Here is a 24,510-nt window from a genome sequence, read left to right as displayed (position 1 = left end):
CAGGAGATTAGTGTGCAAACTTAAAGCACACGGTATTGGGGGTATGGTATTGATGTGGACAGAGAATTGGTTGGCAGACAGGAAGCAAAGAGTGGGAATAAATGGGACCTTTTCAGAATGGCAGGCAGTGACTAGTGGGGTACCGCAAGGCTTAGTGCTGGGACCCCAGTTGTTTGCAATATATATTAATGACTTTGACGAGGGAAGTAAATGCAGCATCTCCAAGTTTGTAGATGATACGAAGCTGGGTGGCAGTGTTAGCTGTGAGGAGTATGCTAAGAGGATGCAAGGTGACTTGGATAGGTTAGATGAGTGGGCAAATTAATGGCAGATGCAATTTAATGTGGATAAATATGAGGTTATCCACTTTGGTGGCAAGAACAGGAAAATGATTATTTTCTGAATGGTGGCCGATTAGGAAAAGGGGAGGTGCAACGAGACCTGGGTGTCATTGTACACCAGTCATTGAAAGTGGGCATGCAGGTACAGCAGGCGGTGAAAAAGGCGAATGGTATGCTGGCATTTATAGCAAGAGGATTCGAGTACAGGAGCAGGGAGGTACTACTGCAGTTGTACAAGGCCTTGGTGAGACCACACCTGGAGTATTGTGTGCAGTTTTGGTCCCCTAATCTGAGGAAAGACATCCTTGCCATAGAGGGAGTACAAAGAAGGTTCACCAGATTGATTCCTGGGATGGCAGGACTTTCATATGATGAAAGACTGGATCGACGAGACTTGTACTCTCTGGAATTTAGAAGATTGAGGGGGGATCTGCTTGAAACGTATAAAATCCTAAAGGGATTGGACAGGCTAGATGCAGGAAGATTGTTCCCGATGTTGGGGAAGTCCAGAACGAGGGGGTCACGGTTTGAGGATAAAGGGGAAGCCTTTTAGGACTGAGATGAGGGAAAACTTCTTCACACGGAGAGTGGTGAATCTGTGGAATTCTCTGCCACAGGAAACAGTTGAGGCCAGTTCATTGGCTATATTTAAGAGGGAGTTAGATAAGGCCCTTGTGGCTAAAGGGATCAGTGGGTATGGAAGGAAGGCTGGTACAGGGTTCTGAGTTGGATGATCAGCCATGATCATACTGAATGGCGGTGCAGGCTCAAAGGGCTGAATGGCCTACTCCTGCACCTATTTTCTATGTTTCTATGACACCAAGATAGTGGGTGTAGCGGAGAGTGAGGGAGACTGTCACGGCTTGCAGCGTGTGGAACGAGCTGCCAGCACAAGTGGTCCATGCAAGTTCCTTTTGGATAGGTACAGTGCATGGGTGGGTGGGGCATAGAGAGCCGTGGTCCCGCTGCAGGTCAATGGGACTAGGCAAAATAATAGTTTGGCACAGATAAGATGGACTGAAGGGCCTGTTTCGATGCTGTAGTGTTCTAGGACTCTATTGCGTCCAATTTGTATGCACTAGAGGGAATGACTGTCTCTGCATTCAGTGTCTTATCCCAGTAGTTTTTCAAGTGGAGTTTTAGCTAAGATTTTCCTTCTCTATCTTTTAATTAGAAAGTCCTAAGACTTGCATTTCTTTTCTGTGGGTTGGTTAGAAGGGGTGGGGTAGTTGAACATGATAATAACAGGTTGTGTTGCACGGATGATTGCAGCTGTCTGAGTGTCTAAATTCCGTGGATTTAGGAATTGTAATGGAAAACCCACCAGGTCCTTCACAATGGGGTTTCAATAGTATTTACAATTTACCTCCTTTGGAGGAGAGGTTGAGCGAACTCGGGCGTTCCTCACTGGAGAGGAGGAGGATGAGAGGAGGCTTGGTAGAGGTGTACATGGTAATAACAGACATCAACAGAGTGAAGAGCTGGGGACCTTTTTTTTCCCCCCATAATGGAAGTGGCTAACACGAGAGGGCATAATTTTAAGGTGATTGGAGGAAAGTATAGGGGGATGTCAGAGGTACGATTTTTGGTGGATGCTTGGAATGTGCTACCAGGAGTGGTGAGAGATAGATATGTTAAGGCATTTAAGAAACTCTTAGATACGCACATGGATGAAAGAAAAATGGAAAGCTTTGTAGGAGGGAAGGGTTAGATCAATCTATGATTAGGTTGAAAGTTTGGCACAACTTTGTGAGTCAAAGGCCCTGTATTGTTCTATGTTCTGTGAGGTCTTCTGCCTCATTTGGCACTGGGGTGAAAATATTTAGAGGCATAGAACACCATACCGCAGAAACAGGCCCTTTGGCCCGTCTAGTCTGTGCTGATCTATTAATCTGCCTAGTCCCATCGACCTGCATCCGTACCATGGAAATCATGCTTTTGCTGGTAGCTTGTTCCACACTCTCACAACCTTCTAAGTGAAGAAGTTCCACTTCATACTCCCCTTAAACATTTCACCTTAACCCATGACCTCTAGTTCTCGTCTCAACCAACCTGAGTGAAAAAAGCTTGTTTGTATTTACCCTATCTATTTCCCTCAATTTTATCTATCTCTATCAAATCTCTACTCATTCTTCTATGCTCTAGGGAATAAAATCCTATCTATTCAACCTTTCCCTATAATTCAGGCCCTCAAGTCCTGGCAACATCCTTGGAAATTTTCTTTGCACTCTTTCAAACTTATTGATATCTTTCTTGTAGGTGACCAGAATAGTCCAAATTAGGCCTCACCAATGTCTTAAACAACTTCAACATAACATTCTATCTCTTGAACTCAATAATTTGATTTATGAAGGACAATGTGCCAAAAACTTTCTTGATGACTCCTATCTGCATGTGATGCCACTTTCAAGGAATTATGGATCTGTATTCCCAGAAATCTTTCACACTTAGTCATAGTCATACTTTATTGATCCCAGGGGGAAACTGGTTTTCGTTACAGTTGCACCATAAATAATAAATAGTAATAGAACCATAAATAGTTAAATAGTAATATGTAAATTATGCCAGTAAATTATGAAATAAGTCCAGGAACAGCCTATTGGCTCAGGGTGTCTGACCCTCCAAGGGAGGAGTTGTAAAGTTTGATGGCCACAGGCAGGAATGACTTCCTATGACGCTCTGTGTTGCATCTCGGTGGAATGAGTCTCTGGCTGAATGTACTCCTGTGCCCACCCAGTACATTATGTAGTGGATGGGAGACATTGACCAAGAAGGCATGCAACTTGGACAGCATCCTCTTTTCAGACACCACCATGAGAGAGTCCAGTTCCATCCCCACAACATCACTGGCCTTACGAATGAGTTTGTTGATTCTGTTGGTGTCTGCTACCCTCAGCCTGCTGCCCCAGCACACAACAGCAAACATGATAGCACTGGCCACCACAGACTCATAGAACATCCTCAGCATCATCCGGCAGATGTTAAAGGACCTCAGTCTCCTCAGGAAATAGAGACGGCTCTGTCCCTTCTTGTAGAAAGCCTCAGTGTTCTTTGACCAGTCCAGTTTATTGTCAATTTGTATCCCCAGGTATTTATAATCCTCCACCATGTCCACACTGACCCCCTGGATGGAAACAGGGGTCACCGGTACATTAGCTCTCCTCAGGTCTACCACCAGCTCCTTAGTCTTTTTCACAATAAGCTGCAGATAATTCTGCTCACACCATGTGACAAAGTTTCCTACCGTAGCCCTGTACTCAACCTCATCTCCCTTTTATTTGAAATCCTTTCTGTAAACTTTTGGATTGCATCTAAATATTGAGCTCTTTAATATCCAATTCTACATTCAGTTTTGTGAAACCCTGTCACCTGCTGAGTTCCCCCAATGTGTTTTGTGTGCATTACAAACCAAACATCTGATTCAGTGAAGATCAGACTAGGTAAAGTTATTGGCTTCTCCTTGGAACTGCTACTTCCTAAGGAAGCAAAATTCTGTTTTCCTTAATAACTGGATTTGCATTTAAGCTGACTTGTGGCATTAAACAAAGCAATTTGGCTGTGCCTCAATTTGGAAATATAATTCAATGAGTTCATTTTCAATCACAAACAAGAGAAACTCTGCAGATGTTGGAAATCCAAGACGCACACACAAAATGCTGGGGGAACTCAGCAAACCAGGCTGCATCTTTGGAAAAAGAGTATGGTTGACGTTTCGGGCCTCGACCAGTCCTGCTGAAGGGTCTCGACTCGAAACGTCGACTGTACTCTTTTACTAAGGTGCTGCCTGGCCTGCTGAGTTCCTCCAGCATTTTGTGTGTGTTGCTTGAGTTCATTTTCAATAAGACCAAGTTGTGAATTTAAGTTAAGAAAAACTGTTTTCTTTACAAAATAAATCATGTGTCACTAACGTCACACAAGCAAGGGAAACTAATAATCCCTCTTTGGTGTGGTCTTTACGGGCACCGGTCATGTGGTTAGCTGTTGGTCCCATATTAACTAAACATTGTAAATCCTCTCCCCAAGATTTAACAAAGTTGCTGAACACGAGGCAGAGGATTGCTTGCTTGTGTTAAGAAGCATAAAAAAGTTAGGATTGTTTCAGATTTTGTGTTTTTTTTTCTAATCACTGTCAAGCCATTGGAGGGAGGACTGAACTCCCACCAGTAATCTTGTGGTGTGGTCTTACTGACCTAAGATTTCCAGGATAACTGATAGCTCCGCTCATTATTTTGGTGATTTTCTGCCTTTGCCTTATTTAGGTTAATTTAACTAGTCTGATATCATTCATTTGTTTGGATTTGCTACTGACTTACCTATATGCAAAGCGATTTCTTAGACTCAGAGTCACAGAGTGCTCTAATACAGAAACAGGTCCTTCAAGCCATCTAGTCTGGGCCAAGCTATTATTCTGCCTAGTCCCATCAACCTGTACCTAGACCATAGCCCTGCGTACCCTACTCATCCATATACCTATCCAAACTTCTCTTAAATATTGAGATCTAACCACCTCCGTTGGCTGCTCGTTCCGCACTCTCACCACCCTCTGAGTGAAGAAGTTCCCCCTCAGGTTCCCTTTAGATATTCGACCTGATACCCTTCACCAACCATCTCCTTGCGTGCATTCAGGTATCTCTTTAAAAAGACTACTGTTTGGCAGTCTCCAAGCTGATGGCGTCAATTTAAATTTCTCTAATTTCTGGTAATCACTCCCCTCCGTTTTCCTAGACTTCAATTCCCGCCGCTGCCTGTGAGGAGTTTGTACGTTCTCCCCGTGACCGTGTGGGTTTCTTCCCACACTCCAAAGAGGTGGTAGGTTAATTAGTTGTGATAAATTGCCCCATGATTAGTCCAGGGTTAAATCAGAAGATTACTGGGCAGCATAGCTCTGAGGGCTGGAAGGGCCTATTCACACTTATCTCGATAACTTGAAAAATTATCCATGTGGCCTTGTTTCCCTTTCTCTAACTCCTTCCCTGCTGTTATTACCTGCCCATCACCTTCAGCTCTTCCCTCTGGTTTCCCAACTCTTTCTCTTTATTTCTCTCTTATCAAATCACTTTACATCTCCCACTCACCCCGTCCCAGCTTCTCACATCATTCCTTTCTCCCCTTCCTACCCTTCCACTCCCTGGATCCACCTATCACCTGTCAGGCTCATGTTCTTCTGCCGTCTTAGTCTGGCTTTTCCTCGCTTCCTTTCCAACCTTGATGGAGTACCTTGTCCTAAAATGCCTACTGCCCATTCCCCTCCATAGAAACATACACAAAATGCTGGAGGAACTTGGCAGGCCAGGCAGCATCTATGGAAAAGAGTAAACAGTTGATGTATTGAACTCTAAAGAAAGAAGAGAAGGCAGAGCAAGGTGGAGAGAGGGGAGGAAGAGCTACAAGGCGGTAGGTGATAGGTGAAACCAGGAGAGGGGGTGGGGTGAAGAGCTGGGAAGTTGATTGGTGAAAGTCCTCCATAGATGCTGCCTGACCTGCTGAGTTCCTCCAGCAGTTTGTGTTGTGTTGCTCCAGATTTCCAGCATCTGCAGAATCTCTTGTCTCTATCTCTTTTAAAATACATTTGACAGAGCTTGTTTCCAGAGGCACTATTCTGATTTCCTTTATTAAGTATTCCTTCTGAGCTGTCCTCAGCACATCCTTAGGCTCTGTTAGTTGTTAACAGAAAAGATGCATTTCACTGTGTGTTTTGATGTATCATGAAATGAATCTGAATCTCTGCTTGTTACCAATGTTTGTCACTGCCCAGATTCCAGTACTGTGCAAAAGTTTTAGGCACATATTTATAGCTACAGTGCTTTTGTACAGTACTGTGGTGATTTTATGTATTGCACGGTACTGCTGCTACAAAAGTAAACAAATCATGGACTGAGAGATATAGATAGTTGCCTCTCTGCCTGGAGGCCTGTGACTTCTGGTGTGCTGCAGGAATCAGCTGGGTCCATTGTTGTTTGTCATCTATATCAACGATCTGGACAATGATGTGGTTGACTGGATCAGCAAATTTGCGGATGACACTGGGATTGGGGGTGTAGTGGACAGTGAGGAAAGCTATCATGGCTTGCAGAGGGATCTGCATCAGCTGGAAAAATAGGCTGAAAAAATGGCAGACGGAATTTAATGTTGACAAGTGTGAGGTGTTGCACTTTGGGAGGATAGATCAGGGTAGGACTTACACAGTGAACGGTAGGGCACTGAGGAGTGCAGCAGAACAGAGGAATCTGGGAATATATATCCATAATTTCTTAAAAGCGGTGTTATAGGTAGATAGGGTCGTTAAGAAAGCTTTTAGCACCTTGTCCTTCATAAATCTGGGAATATAGATCCATAATTTCTTAAAAGCGGTGTTATAGGTAGATAGGGTCGTTAAGAAAGCTTTTAGCACCTTGTCCTTCATAAATCAAAGTATTGAGTTGGGATGTTATGTTGAAGTTATACAAGGCGTTGATGAGTATTGTGTGCAGTTTTGGTCACCTATGTACAGGAAATCTGTTAATAAGATTGAAAGAGTGCAGAGAAAATTTACAAGAGTGTTGCTGGAATTGGAGAACCTGAGTAAAGGGAAGGGCTCAATAGATGAGGACTTTATTCCTTAGGGAATAGAAGAATGAAAGAAGATTTGATAGAGATATACAAATTTATGAAGGGTTGTTGTTGTTCGTCCTTCGTAGTCGAAGATGACCATGGCTTCAAAGTCAAATGGGAGATTGGTGGCTGTGGGTCCGGAGGTGACTGATGAGGCCAATCCGGGCCCTGAAGGCTCGCCCACATGTGGGACACAAGTGGGTGGGTGCTGTCGTGACAGTGGATGCTGCTCGGGCCTTGCGCACAGCACGCTTTCATTGCGCCTCGATGATGCGCCTGACTTAAGCTGCACGGGCTCCTGTGGTGATCTTGCTGCGCCAAGCTGGACGGTCGAGGGCAAGCGTCTCCCACATGTTGATGTCGACACCCAGGCCTTTGAGGGACGCTTTGAGGCGGTCTTTATAACGTTTCTTCTGCCCCCCCCCCCCCCCCCCCCGACTGAGCACTTGCCCTGACACAGTTCTCCGTACAGCAGCTGCGTAGGCAATCGGCTGTCTGGCATTCTGACTACATGTCCAGCCCACCTGGTGGTTTGGGCTTTCAGCAGGAGGGTGTAGACGCTGCAGAGCCCAGCTCGTTCCAGGATTTCCGTGTCGGGGACTTTGTCCTGCCACCTGATGTGGAGGAGTCTGCGGAGACAGCTCAGGTGAAAGTGGTTGAGCTGTTTGGCGTGTCTGCTGTAGACAGTCCAGGTCTCGCTGGCGTAAAGGAGGGTGGTAAGGACCACTGCACAGTAGACCTTCAGCTTGGTGGTAAAGCTGAGTCCTCTCTGCTCCCAGACGTTCTCGCGGAGTCTCCCAAAGGCGGCGCTGGCTTTAGCAATCCTGTTGTTGACCACAACGTCTATATTCACTGCGCGAGAGAGTATGCTGCCCAGGTAGGTGAAGTTGTCGACTGCCTGGAGGTTCTGGCCCTTCACCGTGATGTGCGGCTCCTGGTATGGCTTTCCTTGGGCAGGCTGGTACATAACTTCGGTCTTTTTGGTGCTGATAGTGAGACCGAAGTTGTCGCAGGCTTGTGAGAAGCAGTCCATTTCACGCTGCATCTCCTGCTCTGTGCTGGCGTTGAGTGCGCAGTCATCAGCAAACAAGAAGTCTCTGATGACAGTCTCTTGCACCTTTGTAACTGCCTGCAGGCGCCTAAGGTTGAACAACCTGCTGTCAGTCCTGTACCTGATGTGGATCCCTTCTTCGTAGTTACGGAAGGCATCTGTCAGCATGGCAGAGAATACCATACTGAAGAGAGTCGGGGCAAGAACGCAGCCTTGTTTGACGCCATTTGTCACTGGGAAGGCCCCCGACTCGTCGCCGTCATCCAGAACTTTCACCATCATACCGTCGTGGAACTGCCAGACGATTGTGATGAACTTGCTGGGGCAGCCAAACTCCTCCATGATCTTCCACAAGCCTTCTCTGCTGACCGTATTGAAAGCCTTGGTTAGATCGACAAAGGTCACGAAGAGGTCGCTGTGTTGCTCCTGGCATTTTTCCTGGAGTTGGCGCGCAGCAAAAATCATGTCCGCGGTCCCACATTCAGCACGGAAGCCGCACTGGCTTTCTGGGAGCAGACCTTGCTCAAGATGTTGGAGAAGGCGGTTGAGCAAGACGCGGGCCAGAATCTTCCCCGCAATGGACAAGAGGGAGATGCCTCGGTGGTTGTCGCAAGACTGGCAGTTGCCTTTCCTCTTGTAGATGTGGACTATGCTGGCATCTTTCAACTGTTGCGGGACCTGTCCCTTTTTCCACATGGACTGGAAGAGTACAGTCAGCTTTTGCATCATGATAGGGCCTCCTGCTTTGTATACCTCAGCAGGGATTGCATCGGGTCCTGGCGCTTTGCCACAGGAGAGTTGCTTCACTGCTCATCTACTGTGGGGGGGGAGGGTGGGGAGTGTCGAGGTTCTTGTTGATTTCTACCTGGGGCAGGCGGGCAATGGCCTCGTCGTTGATGTCGGCAGGGTGGTTAAGGACGTTGTTAAAGTGCTCAGCCCACCGATCCGGAATCTGCTTCTTCTCTGTCAGCAGCTGCGTCTCATCTGTGTTGAGGAGTGGTGAGGAGCCGGAGGACTGGGGTCCGTATACAGCCTTAAGCGCATCGTAGAAGCGCTTTATGTCATGGCTGTCTGCATAGCCCTGGATTTCATCGGCCTTCTTGCTGAACCAGCTGTCCTGCATCTCGCGAAGTTTTTTCTGCACCTTTCTTCTTGCGTTGGTAAAGGTATCTTTCTTGGCTAGCGATGTGGGGTTGTTCTGATGCGCTCTGTAATGTTGATGTTTCTCCGTTAATAGCGCCTGTATTTCTTCATCATTCTCATCGAAACAGTCTTGGTTTCTTCGGGTTGCTGGTCCGAGATGTTCGAGGGCGGTAGTGTAGACAGCGTCTCTGAAGGCCATCCACTGTTCCTCAACGCTGGTTCCGTCATCCTGTGGTGTGTCTGGCAGTCTGCCTTCAAGGTCATCGACGAATTCTTCCGCAACCCTGCTGCTTTTCAGCTTGGAGATATTCATCCTCTTTGCAGTCTTCTGCCCTTGGGGTCTTCTCATGGGCAGAATGCGAAGCCTGAACTTGGACACAATGAGGCGGTGATCGGTCCAGCAGTCGGCACCACACATGGCTCTCGTCACTCTGACATCCATCCTGTCCCTCTTCCTGGTGATGATGTAGTCAATCAGATGCCAGTGCTTCGAGCGTGGGTGCATCCATGACATCTTCTTACAGGTGGGTAGGCGGGACAGGGTGTTGGTGATGACAAGGTCGTGTATGGCACACGTCTTGAGGAGCAGAAGGCCATTGTTGTTACGCTTGCCAGTGCCTTGTCTTCCAATGATCCCTTCCCAGGTTTGGTAGTCTGTCCCTGCTCTGGCATTGAAGTCCCCGAGAACGATGAGCTTCTCTGACTGTGGGATTGCTGAGATGAGGGCGTCGAGTTCTTCATAGAACTTGTCTTTAATGTCATCTGGGTTGGTCATGGTGGGAGCGTAGGCACTGATCAGCGTAGCACTCTTCTTGTTTGCAAGTGGGAGCTGAAGTGTCATCAGGCGGTCGTTGATGCTCTCTGGGTGCTTGGTGAGTTTACGGGCGAGGTTAGAATTGATGGCAAGTCCCACGCCTGGTATAGATAGGATAACTGCAAGCAGGCTTTTTCCACTGAGGCAGGATGGGACTACAACTGGAGGTCATGGGTTGAGGGTGAAAGGTGAAAAGTTAAAGTGAAACATGCCGGAAAACTTCTTCAATCAGAGGGTCGTGAGAGTGTGGAACGAGCTGCTGGCACAAGTAATGCATGCGAGCTCAATTTCAACATTTAAGAGAAGTTTGGATGGGTACATGGATAACAGGGCTATGGTCCTGGTGCAGGTCAATGAGAGTAGGCAAGTGAAATGGTCTAGGAAGGACTGAATAAGCCAAAAGGCCTGTTTCTGTGCTGTAATTTTCTGTGATTCTATGAGAGTGGTAAGGGGACAGGGAGAGGGGAATCATCGGTGGGAGGGAGTGGGAAGCACCAAACAGGCATTCTGTAATGATCAGTAAACCAATTGTTTGGAATCAAATGACCTTGCCTGGCGTCTCAAGGCTGGGTGTGTCTACACCCACACCACCCCTCCCAATCCAGCCGCTCCTTCTGTTAGCTCCTGTGGCGCTCCACCCTCGCCATTCCTGACATCCTTTGCTCCTGCCAGATTTATAAACTTGCTCTCCGCACCACATTGACAAATACAGTACTGTGCTAAAGTCGTAGACACCCGAGCAATATATATGCGCCTAAGGCTTTTGTAACAGTACTGTCGTTCTCATTCTTCTTATGTAAACTGAGTTATTTAAAAACACATAGAACTGACGTAAGATTGTTATTGAATGTGGTTTATGCCTCATCGATGAAATCTTTTAACAGAGTATCTGAAACTACAAGATTCTTTTCCACCTCTGATGTCTAAAGCCTTCAGTAGTTCTCGCAAGTTCATAGCTTTCAGGAGAAACATACACTTCTGATGCTTCAGACCTCAATATTCAGCGTTCTGTTCAATAAAATGCCTGGCTTGTTTGGTGCAACTAATCCTTGGGTGGCACACACAAAATGCTGGAACAACTCAGCAGGTCGGGCAGCACCGATGAAGGGGAGTAAAAAGTCGATGTTTCAAGCAGACAGCCTTCATCAGGACTGGGAAGGAAAGGGGAAGAAGCTAGGATAGGAAGGTTGGGGGAGGAGAAGTAGCACACACTGACAGGTGATAGATGAAGCCAGGTGAGGTGGAAGCAAATAAACAGTTGGTATTTTGGGCTAAGACCCTTCACCAAGACTGAAATGTTGACTGTTTATTCCCCTCCGTAGATGCTGCCTGACCTGCTGAGTTCCTCCAGCATTTTATATGTATTGATCTGAATTTTCAACATCTGCAGAACCTTGTGTTGAACTCCTGGGTTCCATCGTTTTGTAATGGTTTCACCTGCAGTGGTAGATTAAAATTGACAAGAGGACATGGGCTTTTTGCTGCTATTTCGATGTATAGTTTAATCTTGCAGGGTTTGTGTTTTTGGACTGTATGTTTCCTTCATCATGGAACTAAAAGAAATTGGCACTCGGTTAGTTTGGATGGATCCCATATTTATTCAAAAGCTCCAGTCGACCAATGCACTGGCTTCATTATCAGTGATTCATAGATTCTTGTTTCTTTCCCAGTCATGTACCAGGTGTCAAAATAAGTGTTTCTGTTATTTTAATCAGCAAAGAATTCACAGTTGGTAGGAGTCCTAGGACAACAGCATGGCTCCTTTGCTGCTTGCTAGAGCTGCTGAATATCCAGTCACACACTTTGTTCTAGTTGTGACTCTCAGTTCTGCAGTACGGCTCCATACTTGGTAGCAACTTTGTTGAGAAACTTGATTGGATGGAAGTTTGAATCTCAATCTGAGTTGAAATCTAATGCACACAGGCGATTTTGCAGATACTTGTGGAATAGCGTGAGCACTTTCAGGCCCCTTATTTAAGAAACTATATGCTGGCATTGGATGGGGCCTAGAGGAGGTTCACAAGATGATTGTGGGAATGAAGCGGTTAGCCTGTGAAGAATCTTAGACAGCTCTGGGCCTGTACTTGTTAAAGTTTAGAAGAGTGATGGGGGTATCTCACTGAAACCTATCTAGCATTGAAAGGCCTAAATAGAGTGGATGAGGAGAGGATGCTTCCTGTAGTTGGAGAGTCTAGGGCCAAAGGACACAGCCTCAGAATACAAGAATGACTCTTTAGAACAGAGATGAGGAAATCTTTTTTTGTTTGTTTAACCAAAAGGTAGTGAATTTGCAAAATTAATTGCCACAGTCTGCTGTGGTGGACAAGTCATTGGGTGTATCTGAAGTGGAGGTTGATAAGTTCTTGATTAGTAAGGACGTCAAAGGTTTCAAGGAGGAGGCAGGGGAGTGGAATTGAGAAGGTTAATAAATCAGCCATGATGGAATGGCAGAGCAGACTCGATGGGCAAAATGGCCGGATTCTGCTCCTATGTCTTATGGTGTTATGAATGTAGAGATTATACCCTTTCACTCTTAAAAGTAACATTTTACGTTGACCACACAGACCGACGGTGCTCGAAGAAATGAGGCAGATAGTGATCAAGAAGGGAAGGCATCCTGTGATTGATGTTCTGATGGGCGAACAGGAACAGTATGTTCCCAATAGCACTGGACTGCATGTGAGTATTCAGACAACATTTCCTCTGAGTGGTTTGCAATGAAGCTGCAGTTGGTACCTTGACTGAGTGTCTTGTAATAGAATGCTCTTTGACCAGAGGTAATGGTATAATGACAGTGAATTGGAATACATTATAAAACTGGAATACATAATTACAACAATATATACATTCCAGTCCAGGTGTCACTGCTGTACGTTTTATATATTATAAAATTAAATTAGTAGCGGAAAATGGGATACAGAAGTAGTAGTGTTTATGAGTTCAAGGTCCATTCAGAAATCCGATGAAAGAGGGGGCCATGCAGTGTGTGAAGTTACCATTCCTAGAGAAAAGGTTCTTGGGGAAACTGAAAGGTCTGAAGGAAAAGTCACCTGGACTAGATTGTGTGCACTCCAGGATTCTGAAGGAGGTGAAGAGATTGTGGAGGCCATGGTTAAGATTTTTACTGCTACGTTGTAAGTATTTCATTTTAGCAGTTCTGTAGGAACAGTCTGTTTTGCTTTCAGCCTGTTTGGGTCTGAGCTGAGATGAGAGGCTTTTGTTGTTTAACTTAGGGATGTGGTATCTGCCAGTCAGGACAGTGGAATTGGGAAAAGATTTGGCGAGGGACATTGGTGTGGGTGGAGGTCTTTCTTTTGGCAGGAGCTGAGAGAAGACAGGTGGGAAAATGGCTGAGAATTCCACCCCTGTTGCACAAGGTGCTTTGTGTAGATGAATGGCTTTAGGGAGGAGGGACCAGTACTCCCGTGGGAGAGCCCTTTTGTTCAAGGTGGATTTCTGGCGACATTTGGAAGGTGGTGTGTGCTTTCATGTAGACCGAGGGTCCAGCACGTGAGTTACAGACAAAGCTCAAGATAAGTTCCAACTTTAGTGCACACTTGACTGCTTAAGAGTAATGGGCCCTTTTTGGTTTTTCTTTCTTTCATTTAATAACTGTTTGCTTAAATTAACGTCCTTAAATATACTTCAGATTAATTGTATGTGGTGTGCGATCTGTTATTTCTTGCCGGGGGCAGTAAGTCACACGGCATTCACGCAAACCAGGGTTTGGGTGGGCGAGACATCCCAACCTGACGGGTTTGGTGGGACCAAAGTCATATACACCCTAGACATATGCAGCCTGAGAAAGATGGGTTTCTCACCGTGGAGTCCAGTGTTCAGAGGTGCTGATGAGCTGCATTTCCAGAGACACCCAATAAAAAGGGGTTTCATTAGTAATGATCTTTCAAGAATCACTAGAACCTGGAACGGTTCCAGAAGACTGGAAGATTGCAAATGTCATACCACTCTTCAAGAAGGCAGAGAGGCAAAAGGAAGTGAACTATATTCTAGTTAGTCTGATGTTAGTGGTTGGGAAGATGTTGGAGTCGATTATTAAGGATGAGGTCTCAGGTGATGGAGCCACAAGATAAAATAGCCCATAGTCAGCATGGTTTCCTCAAGGGAAAATCTTGCCTGTTGGAATTCTTTGAAGGATAGTTAAAGGAGAATCGGCTGTTGTTGTGTACTTGGATTTTCAGAAGGCCTTTGACAAGGTACCACACAAGAGGCTAGTTAACAAGCTACGAACCCATGGTTTTACAGGAAAGATTCTAGCATGGATAAAACAGTGGCTGGTTGGCAGGAGACAAAGAGTGGGAATAAAGGGAGCCTTTTCTGGTTGGCTGCCAGTGACTAGTGGTGTTCCGCAGGGGTCTTTGTTGGAACTGATTCTTTTTACGTTATATGTCAATGAGTTGGATGATGGAATTAATGGCTGTTTGCAAAGTTTGCAGATGGTATGAAGATAGGTGGAGAGGCAAATAGCTTCAAGGAAGTAGAGAGGCTACAGAACTTAGATTAGGAGAATGGCCAAAGAAACGGCAAATGGAGTACACTGTTGGTTATGCACTTTGGTGGAAGAAATGAAACGGTTGACTATTTTCTAAGTGGAGAGAAAATACAAAAAACTGAGATAGTGCAGGATCCTTGTGCAGGATTTCCTAAAGGTTAATGTACAGGTTGAGTCTGTGGTGAGGAAGGCAAATGCAATGTTAGCATTCATTTCAAGTGGACTAGAATATAAAAGCAAGGATGTAATGTTGAGACTTTATAAAGCATTGGTGAGGCCTCACTTGGAGTATCATGAGCAATTTTGGACCCTTTAGCTGTGAAAAGGATGTGCTGAAACTAGAGAGGGTACAAATGAGGTTCATGGAAATGATTCCCAGATTGAATGGCTTGTCATATGAAGAGTGTTGATGCTCTGGGCTTGTCTTCACTAGAATTCAGAAGATTGAGTGGTGACCTAACTGAAACCTATCACATGGTGAAAGGCCTTGACAGGGTGGATGTGAAGAGAATGCTTCTTATGTTGGGAGAGTCTATGACCAGAGGCACAGCTTAAAATAGAGGGATGTCCTTTTAGAATGGAGATAAGGAGGAATTTCTTTAGTTATAGAGTGGTGAATCTATGGAATTCTTTGCCACCGGCTGCTGTGGAGGCTAAGTCTTTCTGTATATTTAAGGCAGAAGTTGATCAATTCTTGATTGGTCAGGGCACAAAGGGATATGGGAAGAAGGCAGGATATTAGGGCTGAGAGGAAAATTGGATCAGCCATGATGAAATGGCGCAGCAGACTCCATGGGCTAAATGGCCTAATTCTGCTCCTATATCTTATGGTCTTATGACCTAACAAGCCATTCCTGAATCATTGAATGTGTGCCTTCAGGCTCCTGTACCTCCTCCCTGATGGTAGCAATGAGAAAAGGGCGTGTCCTGGGTGACGGAGGTCTTTACTGATGGATGCTGTCTTTTTGAGGCATCACTTCTTGAAGATGTCCTGTATGCTGGGGTGGCTCATTTTCATGATGGAGCTGAATGAATTTACAATTTTCTACATCTTATTTCAGTTGTGTGCAGTGCCGCCCCCCCCCCCCCCCCCCCCATTATCAGACAGTGATACAGCCAGTTAGATAATTGATTATTGGAGTCTTCCAGTCTCTTTGAATCATATCCAGGAACTTGTTGTTTTAATGAAACAACAAGAAATATTCCATGTGGAAGAAATGGTAAAAGAAGGTTCTCTGGATTAAGAGTATTTAAAATCTGAAGCATTTCATGTCAAGCATTGCTATTTGGAGCTTGGGTTTCTCTTCACAAGCTAGGATAATTGGAAAGGTTTGAAAGAAAATTGTAAATTCATGCAGGAGAATATATAATCTTTTTTTTATTCCAACTGCTCTTCAAGTTATCCAGGGAATAGAGTTTGGAAAAATGTTGATCTGAAATGATTTTTCAAGTCTCCATGTGTGTGAAGCAAGGTTCATTTCAGTGCCAGGCCTTCGCTAGTGCAAAAGGCTGCCATTTGTCTTAATTCGATGTATAGTGCACAAGGAAAATGCACCTGATGTTATTGCTGTGGGATTGTGGAAAATCTGAGCCATGTCAGTCCTCAGCTGCTTTATTGTTTTGCTGGAAACAAACCCGCTCCATGGGTGAAGTTGAGGTTAAGGGCATCATATAAGAAAGCAAAACTGCTAGAAGTTCTTAGGCAGCATATAGAATATAGAACAGTACAGACCCTTCGGCCCACGATGTTGTGCTGGCCTCTTAACCTACTCTAAGATTAATCTAATGCTTCCCTCCCATATAGCCCTCCATTTTTCCACCATCCATGTGCTCATCCTAGAATCTCTTTAAGTATCCCTAATGTATCTGCCTCTGCTACCCCCCTCCCCCCCCGACGGGTCATTCCATGCACCCACCACTCCACCACTCTCTGCGTAAATACGTGAAGAGAGAGACAGAATTAATGTTTCAGGACAAATTTCAAAGTGTGGGGAGTCTTTCCAATATTGTTTCTGAGGGACGTCCATTTAGAACAGAGTTCTTTAGTCAGAGGGCCGTGAATCTGTGGAATTCATTGTTGTGGAGGCCAAGTGATTGAGTATACTTCAAGTGGAGGTTGATGGGTTCTTGATTTGCTAAGGCATCAAAGGTTACAGGGAGAAGGTAGGAGAGTGGAGTTGATAAATCAGCCATGATAGAATGGCCAAATGGCTTCATTCTCTTATGCCTTATGGTCTTATCATTTGAGACAGTACATTGACTGCATATTTAATAAAATACCTTCCACTTGAAACACGAACCCTGTTTCTCTTTCCACAGATGCTGCCTGGCTTACTGAATGTTGCACTATCTATATGATTCATTTAATAAAATTGTTACCTTATTTTACGTTGATGGAATCATTCATGGATGTCATACACAGTATTTGTTTATGAATAACTGCTTAAAAATAATTGGGTTTAATCTCAAGGCCTGTCACCAAGATACTTTAGGACTTAGAATGGTACAGCACAGGAACAGGCCCTTCAGCCTACAGTGTTGTTCTGAACAAATTAAGCCAATCACGACAAATTGAAGTAATCCCTTCTGCCTGCATATGATCCACATTGCTCCATTTTCTGTATATGCACGTTCTTGAACCAGTGGGGATAACTTCATTCAACTTCACTTGTCCCATCACTGAACTGTTCCCACAACCTATGGACTTGCTTTCCTGAACTCTTCATCTTATTTTCTCGATATTTATTGCTTATTTATTTGTGATTAATTATTCTTCTCTTTTGTATTTGCGCATTTTGTTGTCTCTTGCACATTGGTTGTTTGTCTGCCCCATTTGGTACATACGTTCATCAATTCTATTATGGTTCTTGGATTTGCTGAGTATGCCCGCAAGAAAATGAATCTCAGGGTTGTATATGCTGACATATGTGTACTTTGAACACTTAAATGCCTCTATCGTATCCGCCTCCACCACTTCCCCAGGCAGGACCTTCCAGGCACCCACTCTTGCCTCTTATTTGTCTTAAGATTTGCTGCCCTATGTAGCTCATCTCTCCTCTAGTCCTATGGGTTCTGTAAACACCAAGAGACCTAGGGACAAGTTCCTCCCAAGTATACCAAGTAGAAAGAAAGAATGTGCCGCAGATTGGTAAGAACATCCCTTCTCTTGACCCTCTTTTTGAAAAAAACTGCTTGCTTTTGTTCTGCTCTGTGGTGAACTCTCGCCAGTAGATGTTCCTTGCTCCAGAAACCTGTTCTGAATAATAAATTAGGCCAGCTTCACACATTCTGGTGACCTCTGCACTGGGCTGGAGTTAAATCTGGTACCATTTAATTTTGATTCTTGCCGTTATAGGCTAATTATTTTTTTTCAAACTCCAGCTCCTTTACGGAAAAATACTCGTTAAACTTGAATGCAGTAGAGATCATTTGAGGTATAGTAAAACTTTTATAAATGGAGCACCCTTGGGACCTTGGCAGTTTTCCAGTCATGGGATATACCTCCTGTAAATATCCAAACATGCTCTCAGTTGACTTTGTAGCCTGTTGCGCTGCAGAGTAATGAATTTTCCAGTCAACCCGATGAGTTAAAGTGAATGGGAAATGTATGCGCCTTCTGGAACTGACTGCAGCTGTCGACCTACTCACCTTCCTGACTCCCAGCGTTCTAGTTTGCAGCACTGGCTTTGGCTGACACCTGGGTCCCAGCTACACACCACATCCCTGCACCCCTCACTAACCCTCCGGATCCTGGCTCGCATTCCTGACCCGAGCGAGCCTGTGTTTCCACACAATTACTTATCAGGTTTTTGGAGGTTAGCTGTATGTGGATGCAGGATACTAATATTTCCTTCTGTCTTTTATTAACGTTTCTTTTTAGAATATTATTCACAATAACACAGATTTTAAATTCTGTCATTATTCCTGCCGTTGTCTGTAAGAAGTTTGCCCCCGTGACTGCGTGGGTTTCCTCCCACATTCCAAAGATGTCAGGTTAGGGTTAGTATCGGCTTGTTATCATAGATAATCCATAGATGCTGCCTGGCCTGCTGAGTTCCTCCAGCATTCTGTGTGTGTTGCTGTGAGCATGCTGCGTTGGTGCAGGAAACATGATGACTCTTGCGAGCTGCCCCCAGCACATCCTCGGACTTGCTCTTTGATGCAGACAATGTGTTTTAATCACAAACATGAGAATGTCTGCGGATGCTGGAAATCCACAGCAGCACACACAAAATGCTGGAGGAACTCAGCAGGGCAAACACGAGGAAATCTATAGATGCTGGAATTTCCAGCAGCACACATAAAAGTTGCTGGTGAACGCAGCAGGCCAGGCAGCATCTATAGGAAGAGGTACAGTCGACGTTTCGGGCCAAGACCCTTCGTCAGGACTAACTGAAAGAAGAGCTAGTAAGAGATTTGAAAGGGGGAGGGGGAGATCCAAAATGATAGGAGGAGGGGGAGGGATGGAGCCAAGAGCTGGACAGTTGATTGGCAAAAGGGATATGAGAGGATCATGGGACGGGCGGCCTAGGGAGAAAGAAAGGGGGAGGAGGGAAGCCCAGAGGATGGGCAAGGGGTATAGTGAGAGGAACAGAGGTCCCTTTCTTTCTCCCTAGGCCTTCCGTCCCATGATCCTCTCATATCCCTTTTGCCTATCACCTGTCCAGCTCTTTTGGCTCCATACCTCCCCCTCCTGTCTTCTCCTATCATTTTGGATCTCCCCCTCCCCCTCCCACTTTAAAATCTCTTACTCACTCTTCTTTCAGTTAGTCCTGATGAAGGGTCTCGGCCCGAAACGTCGACTGTACCTCTTCCTAGAGGAGCTCAGCAGGTCAGGCAGCATCAATGGAAATGAATAAACTGTCGACGTTTCAGACCGAGAGCTTTCTTCGGGACTGAGAAAGAAGGGGGAAGATACCAGAATAAAAAGGTGTGGAGAGGGAGAGGAGGATAGCTGGAAGGTGTTAGGTGAAGCCAGATGGGTAGGAAAGGTAAAGGGCTGGAGAAGAAGAAATCTGATAGTAGAGGAGAGTGGACAATAGGAGAAAGGGAAGGAGGAGGGGACCCGGAGATAGTAACAGACAGGTGAGAAGAAGTGAAAGGTCAGAGTGGGGAGCATAGGAAGGGGGGAAATTTGTTTACCAGAAGGAGAAATTGATATTTGTGCCATCAAGTTGGAGGCTACCCAGCCAGAATACAAGGTGTTGCTCCTTCACCCTGAGGGTGGCCTCATCTTCCTTTTCTCCAATAGTTCGCTCTGCTCTCCTATCAGATTCTTTCTTCTCCAGTCCCTGACCTTTCCCACCCACCTGGCTTCACCTGTCATCTTCCAGCTAGCCTCCTACCCCTCTCCCCACCTCTTTATTCTGGCTTCGTCACCCTTCCTTCTCAGTCCTGCAGAAGGGTCTCTGCCCGAAACATCGACTGTTTACTCTTTTCCATAGATGCTGCCTGGCCTGCTGAGTTCCTCCAGCATTTTGTGTGTGATACACTTTAATGTTTTGAAATACGTGGAACAAATAAAGCGAATCTTTCATCTTTAATTTCTGTGAAGCGTGATGAAATGCTTTGTGAACGTTGCATCTTTTGCCTGTACTGACTTGCAATCCCAGTATGTCTTGTGGGTCTGCCAAATGACCTGCTGCACCACGTAAGGAGGGCTCCTCCTCGGTGATATTAGGCAGAGAATGATAAAAATTGGACAGAGTGACAATAAAGGAGCAGAAATATATTTCCGGCGTGAGTAGTCTGTAATTTGGAGGTGAGAGACTTTAGGAGCCACTTTGGTAGCTTGATAGCAGTTATATTAAAATTTGACCAGCTTTTTAACTTCTGTAGTTGCTAAAATCTAATTACTTGGAATCAAGAGCTCTCATGAGCGGATATTTCAGATTCTCTTTGTGGATTATTGTGGCACTGGTGCTTGTGGTTTTCCAGGTATATTGCTGGATGGAAGTTCCTTTGTATATTCTTGCCCTTTAGTTTGAAACCATTGCAATGTTTCTGCTAGAACATAGACCAGTACAGTACAGCCCTTTCAGCCCACAATATTGTGCTAACCCTTTGACCTCCTCCCAGATCAATCAGATGCTTCCCTCCTATATAGCCCACCATTTTTCTTTAATCCATATGCCTATCTAAGGGTCTGTTAAATACCCCTACTGTATCCACCTCCACCACCACCCCTGGCAGTGCGTTCCATGTACCCACCACTGGCGAGACCCCACGCAGGCTGGGAGACCGTTTCGCTGAACACCTACGCTCTGTCCGCCAGAGAAAGCAGGATCTCCCGGTGGCCACACATTTTAATTCCACGTCCCAGTCCCATTCTGATATGTCTATCCACGGCCTCCTCTACTGTAAAGATGAAGCCACACTCAGGTTGGAGGAACAATACCTTATATTCCGTCTGGGTAGCCTCCAACCTGATGGCATGAACATTGACTTCTCAAACTTCTGCTAATGCCCCACCTCCCCCTCGTACCCCATCCGTTATTTATTTATATACACACATTCTTTTTCTCTCTCTCTCTTTTCTCCCTCTGTCCCTCTCACTATACCCCTTGCCATCCTCTGGGCCCCCCCCCCGCCTTTTCTTTCTCCCTAGGCCTCCTGTCCCATGATCCTCTCATATCCCTTTTGCCAATCACCTGTCCAGCTCTTGGCTCCATCCCTCCCCCTCCTGTCTTCTCCTATCATTTTGGATCTCCCCCTCCCCCTCCCACTTTCAAATCTCTTACTAACTCTTCCTTCAGTTAGTCCTGACGAAGGGTCTCGGCCAGAAACGTCGACTGTACCTCTTCCTAGAGATGCTGCCTGGCCTGCTGCGTTCACCAGAAACTTTGATGTGTGTTACCCACCACTCTTTGTGCTTTTTAAAAAAAAACTACCCCTGATATCGCCACTATACTTTCCTCCAGTCATCTAAGTATTACGTCCTCTCGTGTTCGCCATTTTCTTCTTGGGAAAAAGTATCTGGCTGTATGCTCTATCAATGCCTCCTATACACCTTTACCAAGTCATTTCTCATCCTTCACGCCAAAGAGAAAGGCCTTGGCTCGCTCAGCCTGTTCTCATACAACATGTATTTTAATCCAGGCAACATCCTGGTAAATCTGCTCTGCACCTTTTTATATTAATTTTTTTATGCATTTCTACAGTATAACTACAAAGAGGATCCCAACAACAAAATGGAGATTTGTACAGTGCAAAACAAACAAATCCAATATATAATTCATAACAGTAAGAAAAAAAAGCATCCAAAAGAGAAATATGTAAAATTAGTATCCACCCCAACCTCACACTGAAAAAAAGGAAAAACCCAGGCCAACCACTTTACATACGAAAAGAAATCAATCAGAACATTCAACCCCAGAGAAAATATATATATAAAAAAAAATAGTGCTGACTACCAAAAGTATAATATAGTTCATAACAAAAAAACGTATAACTTTCATGAAAAAAAGCTGAAAGTAGGGATTGTAGCATACTAAAAAAAAGTATAAACTTCCCCTAAAGAACTATGAAAATATTCAAGAAAGGTCCCCACACCTTATGAAACTTTATGTCCGAATTAAGAAGTGAATAATTAATCTTTTCGAGGTCTAAACAAGCCATAATATCACTAAGCCATTGAGCATGAGTGGGTGGGGCAGCGTCTTTCCACCTAAGAAGAACCAACCCTCTAGCCAAAAGAGAGGCAAAAGATAATGTTCGGCATTTAGTCGTACTCAAGTACATATTAACTTCACCCAAGGTACCAAATAGAGCAACCAGAGGGTTAGGTTCTAAATGACAATTAAGAATATGAGATAGAGTTAAAAAAACTTCTCTCCAGAATTTCTCAAGACTGGGACAGGTCCAATACATATGAATAAGGGAAACCTCAGACCCTTTACACTTATCACAAACAGGACTAATGTCAGGATAAAACTGCGATAGTTTAGTTTTAGACATATGAGCCCTGTGTACAACCTTAAACTGCAAAAGGCAGTGGTGAGCACATAGAAAGATTGAGTTGACTGACTTAAGAATTGAATCCCAAACCGCATCAGATAAGGAGATATTTAGATCTTGTTCCCAGGCAGTTCTGATTTTATCGAAAGGGGCACGCCTCAAAATCACTAACTTATCCTGAGTAGCTGATATTAAACCTTTACCCAATGGGTTGGTACAAAGAAACAAGTCCAGAACATTTCTCTCAGGCATCTCATGAAAGTTTGATATCAAAGGGTTAATGAAATGTCGAATTTGAAGATATCTAAAGAAATGAGTAGATTAAACTATACAGATAATTGTTGAAAAGTTGCAAAACAATTATCTATGAAAAGATCTTCAAACCACCTAATGCCCTTTCTATGCTAGTCGTAAAATGTTGAATCCCGCGTAGAAGGTAGGAAAAGATGATTGTGTAAAATAGGGCTAGATAGAGAAAAACCATGAAGACCATTAAATTTTCTGAACTGAGCCCATATTCTTAAAGTATGTCTGATAAGAGGATTAGCAATAAGTCTAGGTAAATGACAAGGAAGTGCGGAACCGAGAAGTGCAGAAATAGAAAGATCCTTAGTAGGGTTCAACTCCATTGCCACCCATTTGGGGCAGTCAGACTGATTATGGAAGAAAGACCAAAAAATTAGACAACGAATATTGGCTGCCCAATAATATAAACGAAAATTAGGCAAGGCCATGCCACCTTCCTTTTTAGATTTTTGAAGATGAGCTTTATTAAGTCTAGGGTGTTTTCCCTGCCATAGATAGGACGAAATAATAGAATATAACCCATTGATAAAAGCTTTAGAAATAAAAATTGGTAGAGACTGAAATAAATACAAAAATTTACGAAGGATATACATTTTAATAACATTAATACGACCTACAGGAGACATAGGCAAGGGTGACCACTGTGTCAAAATCTGTTTTGTAGAGTTAAGAAGATTGGTAAAATTTTCTCGAAAAAGACTCTTAAAGTTCCTTGTTACTGTAATGCCAAGATAAGTGAATTGATTATCAACTACTTTAAAAGGGAGTTCCTGAAATACTAAAGTTTGTGCTTCTCTATTGATTGGAAAGAGTTCACTCTTATATAAATTAAGTTTATAACCAGAGAGTTGACTAAATTTATTAAGAAGTGAAAACATTGAGGCTAATGAGGTGGTCGGGTTTGATATAAAAAGTAAAAGATCAAGAGCGTAAAGGGAAACGTTGTGCTCAACACCTCCCCTCCAAATCCCCGTCACTTCAGCACAACTACGAAACACAATGGCAAGTGGCTCTATAGCCTAATCGAAGAGAAAAGGACTTTAAGAGCAACCTTGATGAGTGCTGCGTTTAAGGCTGAAAGACTGGGACAGCTGAGAGTTGGTTAAAACAGAGGTGGTGGGACATGAATATAGCAATTTAATCCATGTAATAAAACTTTGTCCAAGATCAAATTTTTCTAAAACTGCAAAACCACACCTTCTCTGAAGCTTGCACATTCTTCCTATAATGAAACGACCAGAACTGAGCACAATATTCCAAAGCTGTTACAGGTAATTTATGACAAGTTGTCATGACATCCATTATTTTTAATGAAGAATAAAACACAAGAGTTTCTGCAGATAATGTAAATCTTGATCAACACACACAAGATGCTGGAGGAACTCAGCAGACTAGGCAGAATCAGGACAGAGGAATGGTCTTGCCCCAAAATCTTGGCTGTTTATTTTCCACCATAGATGTTGCCTGACCTGCTGAGTTCCTCCAGCATGTTGTGTGTTGGGTTGAGCTGTTCGCTGATCTTGACAATTTACTTGCAAATGTTTCGTCACCATACGAGGCAACGTCATCAGTACGCTGCTAATTGTGTGTCCTCTGAGTGCTTGGCCTTTATATACTTACCAATCAGCTGATTGGTTGTCATTTCGGCGACTCAGTTGTGACGTGGAGAGAAAATCTCATTACCGATTGGCTGTGTGGGTCTGCTCACCTCCGTCAATGTTGTGCGTGTTGCACAAAACTAGTGTGAATGTGTACTATTACAAATGTGACCACACAACATGCTGGAGGAACTCAGCAG

General features: G+C 44.4%; 1 protein-coding gene across 1 annotated transcript in view; it reads left to right on the top strand.

Moving 5' to 3' along the window:
* Window positions 1-24,510, top strand: part of msh3 (mutS homolog 3 (E. coli)) — a 265,620-nt gene that overhangs the window by 126,454 nt on the left and 114,656 nt on the right. The window contains exon 19 of the mRNA XM_072281028.1: window positions 12,505-12,619. Within this exon, the coding sequence (XP_072137129.1) occupies window positions 12,505-12,619 (115 nt within the window). The remainder of the gene's footprint in view (window positions 1-12,504; window positions 12,620-24,510) is intronic.

The sequence above is a fragment of the Mobula birostris genome, chromosome 17 (assembly GCF_030028105.1).
Source record: "Mobula birostris isolate sMobBir1 chromosome 17, sMobBir1.hap1, whole genome shotgun sequence".
NCBI lineage: Eukaryota > Metazoa > Chordata > Chondrichthyes > Myliobatiformes > Myliobatidae > Mobula > Mobula birostris.
This window is presented reverse-complemented; position numbering and strand designations above follow the sequence as displayed.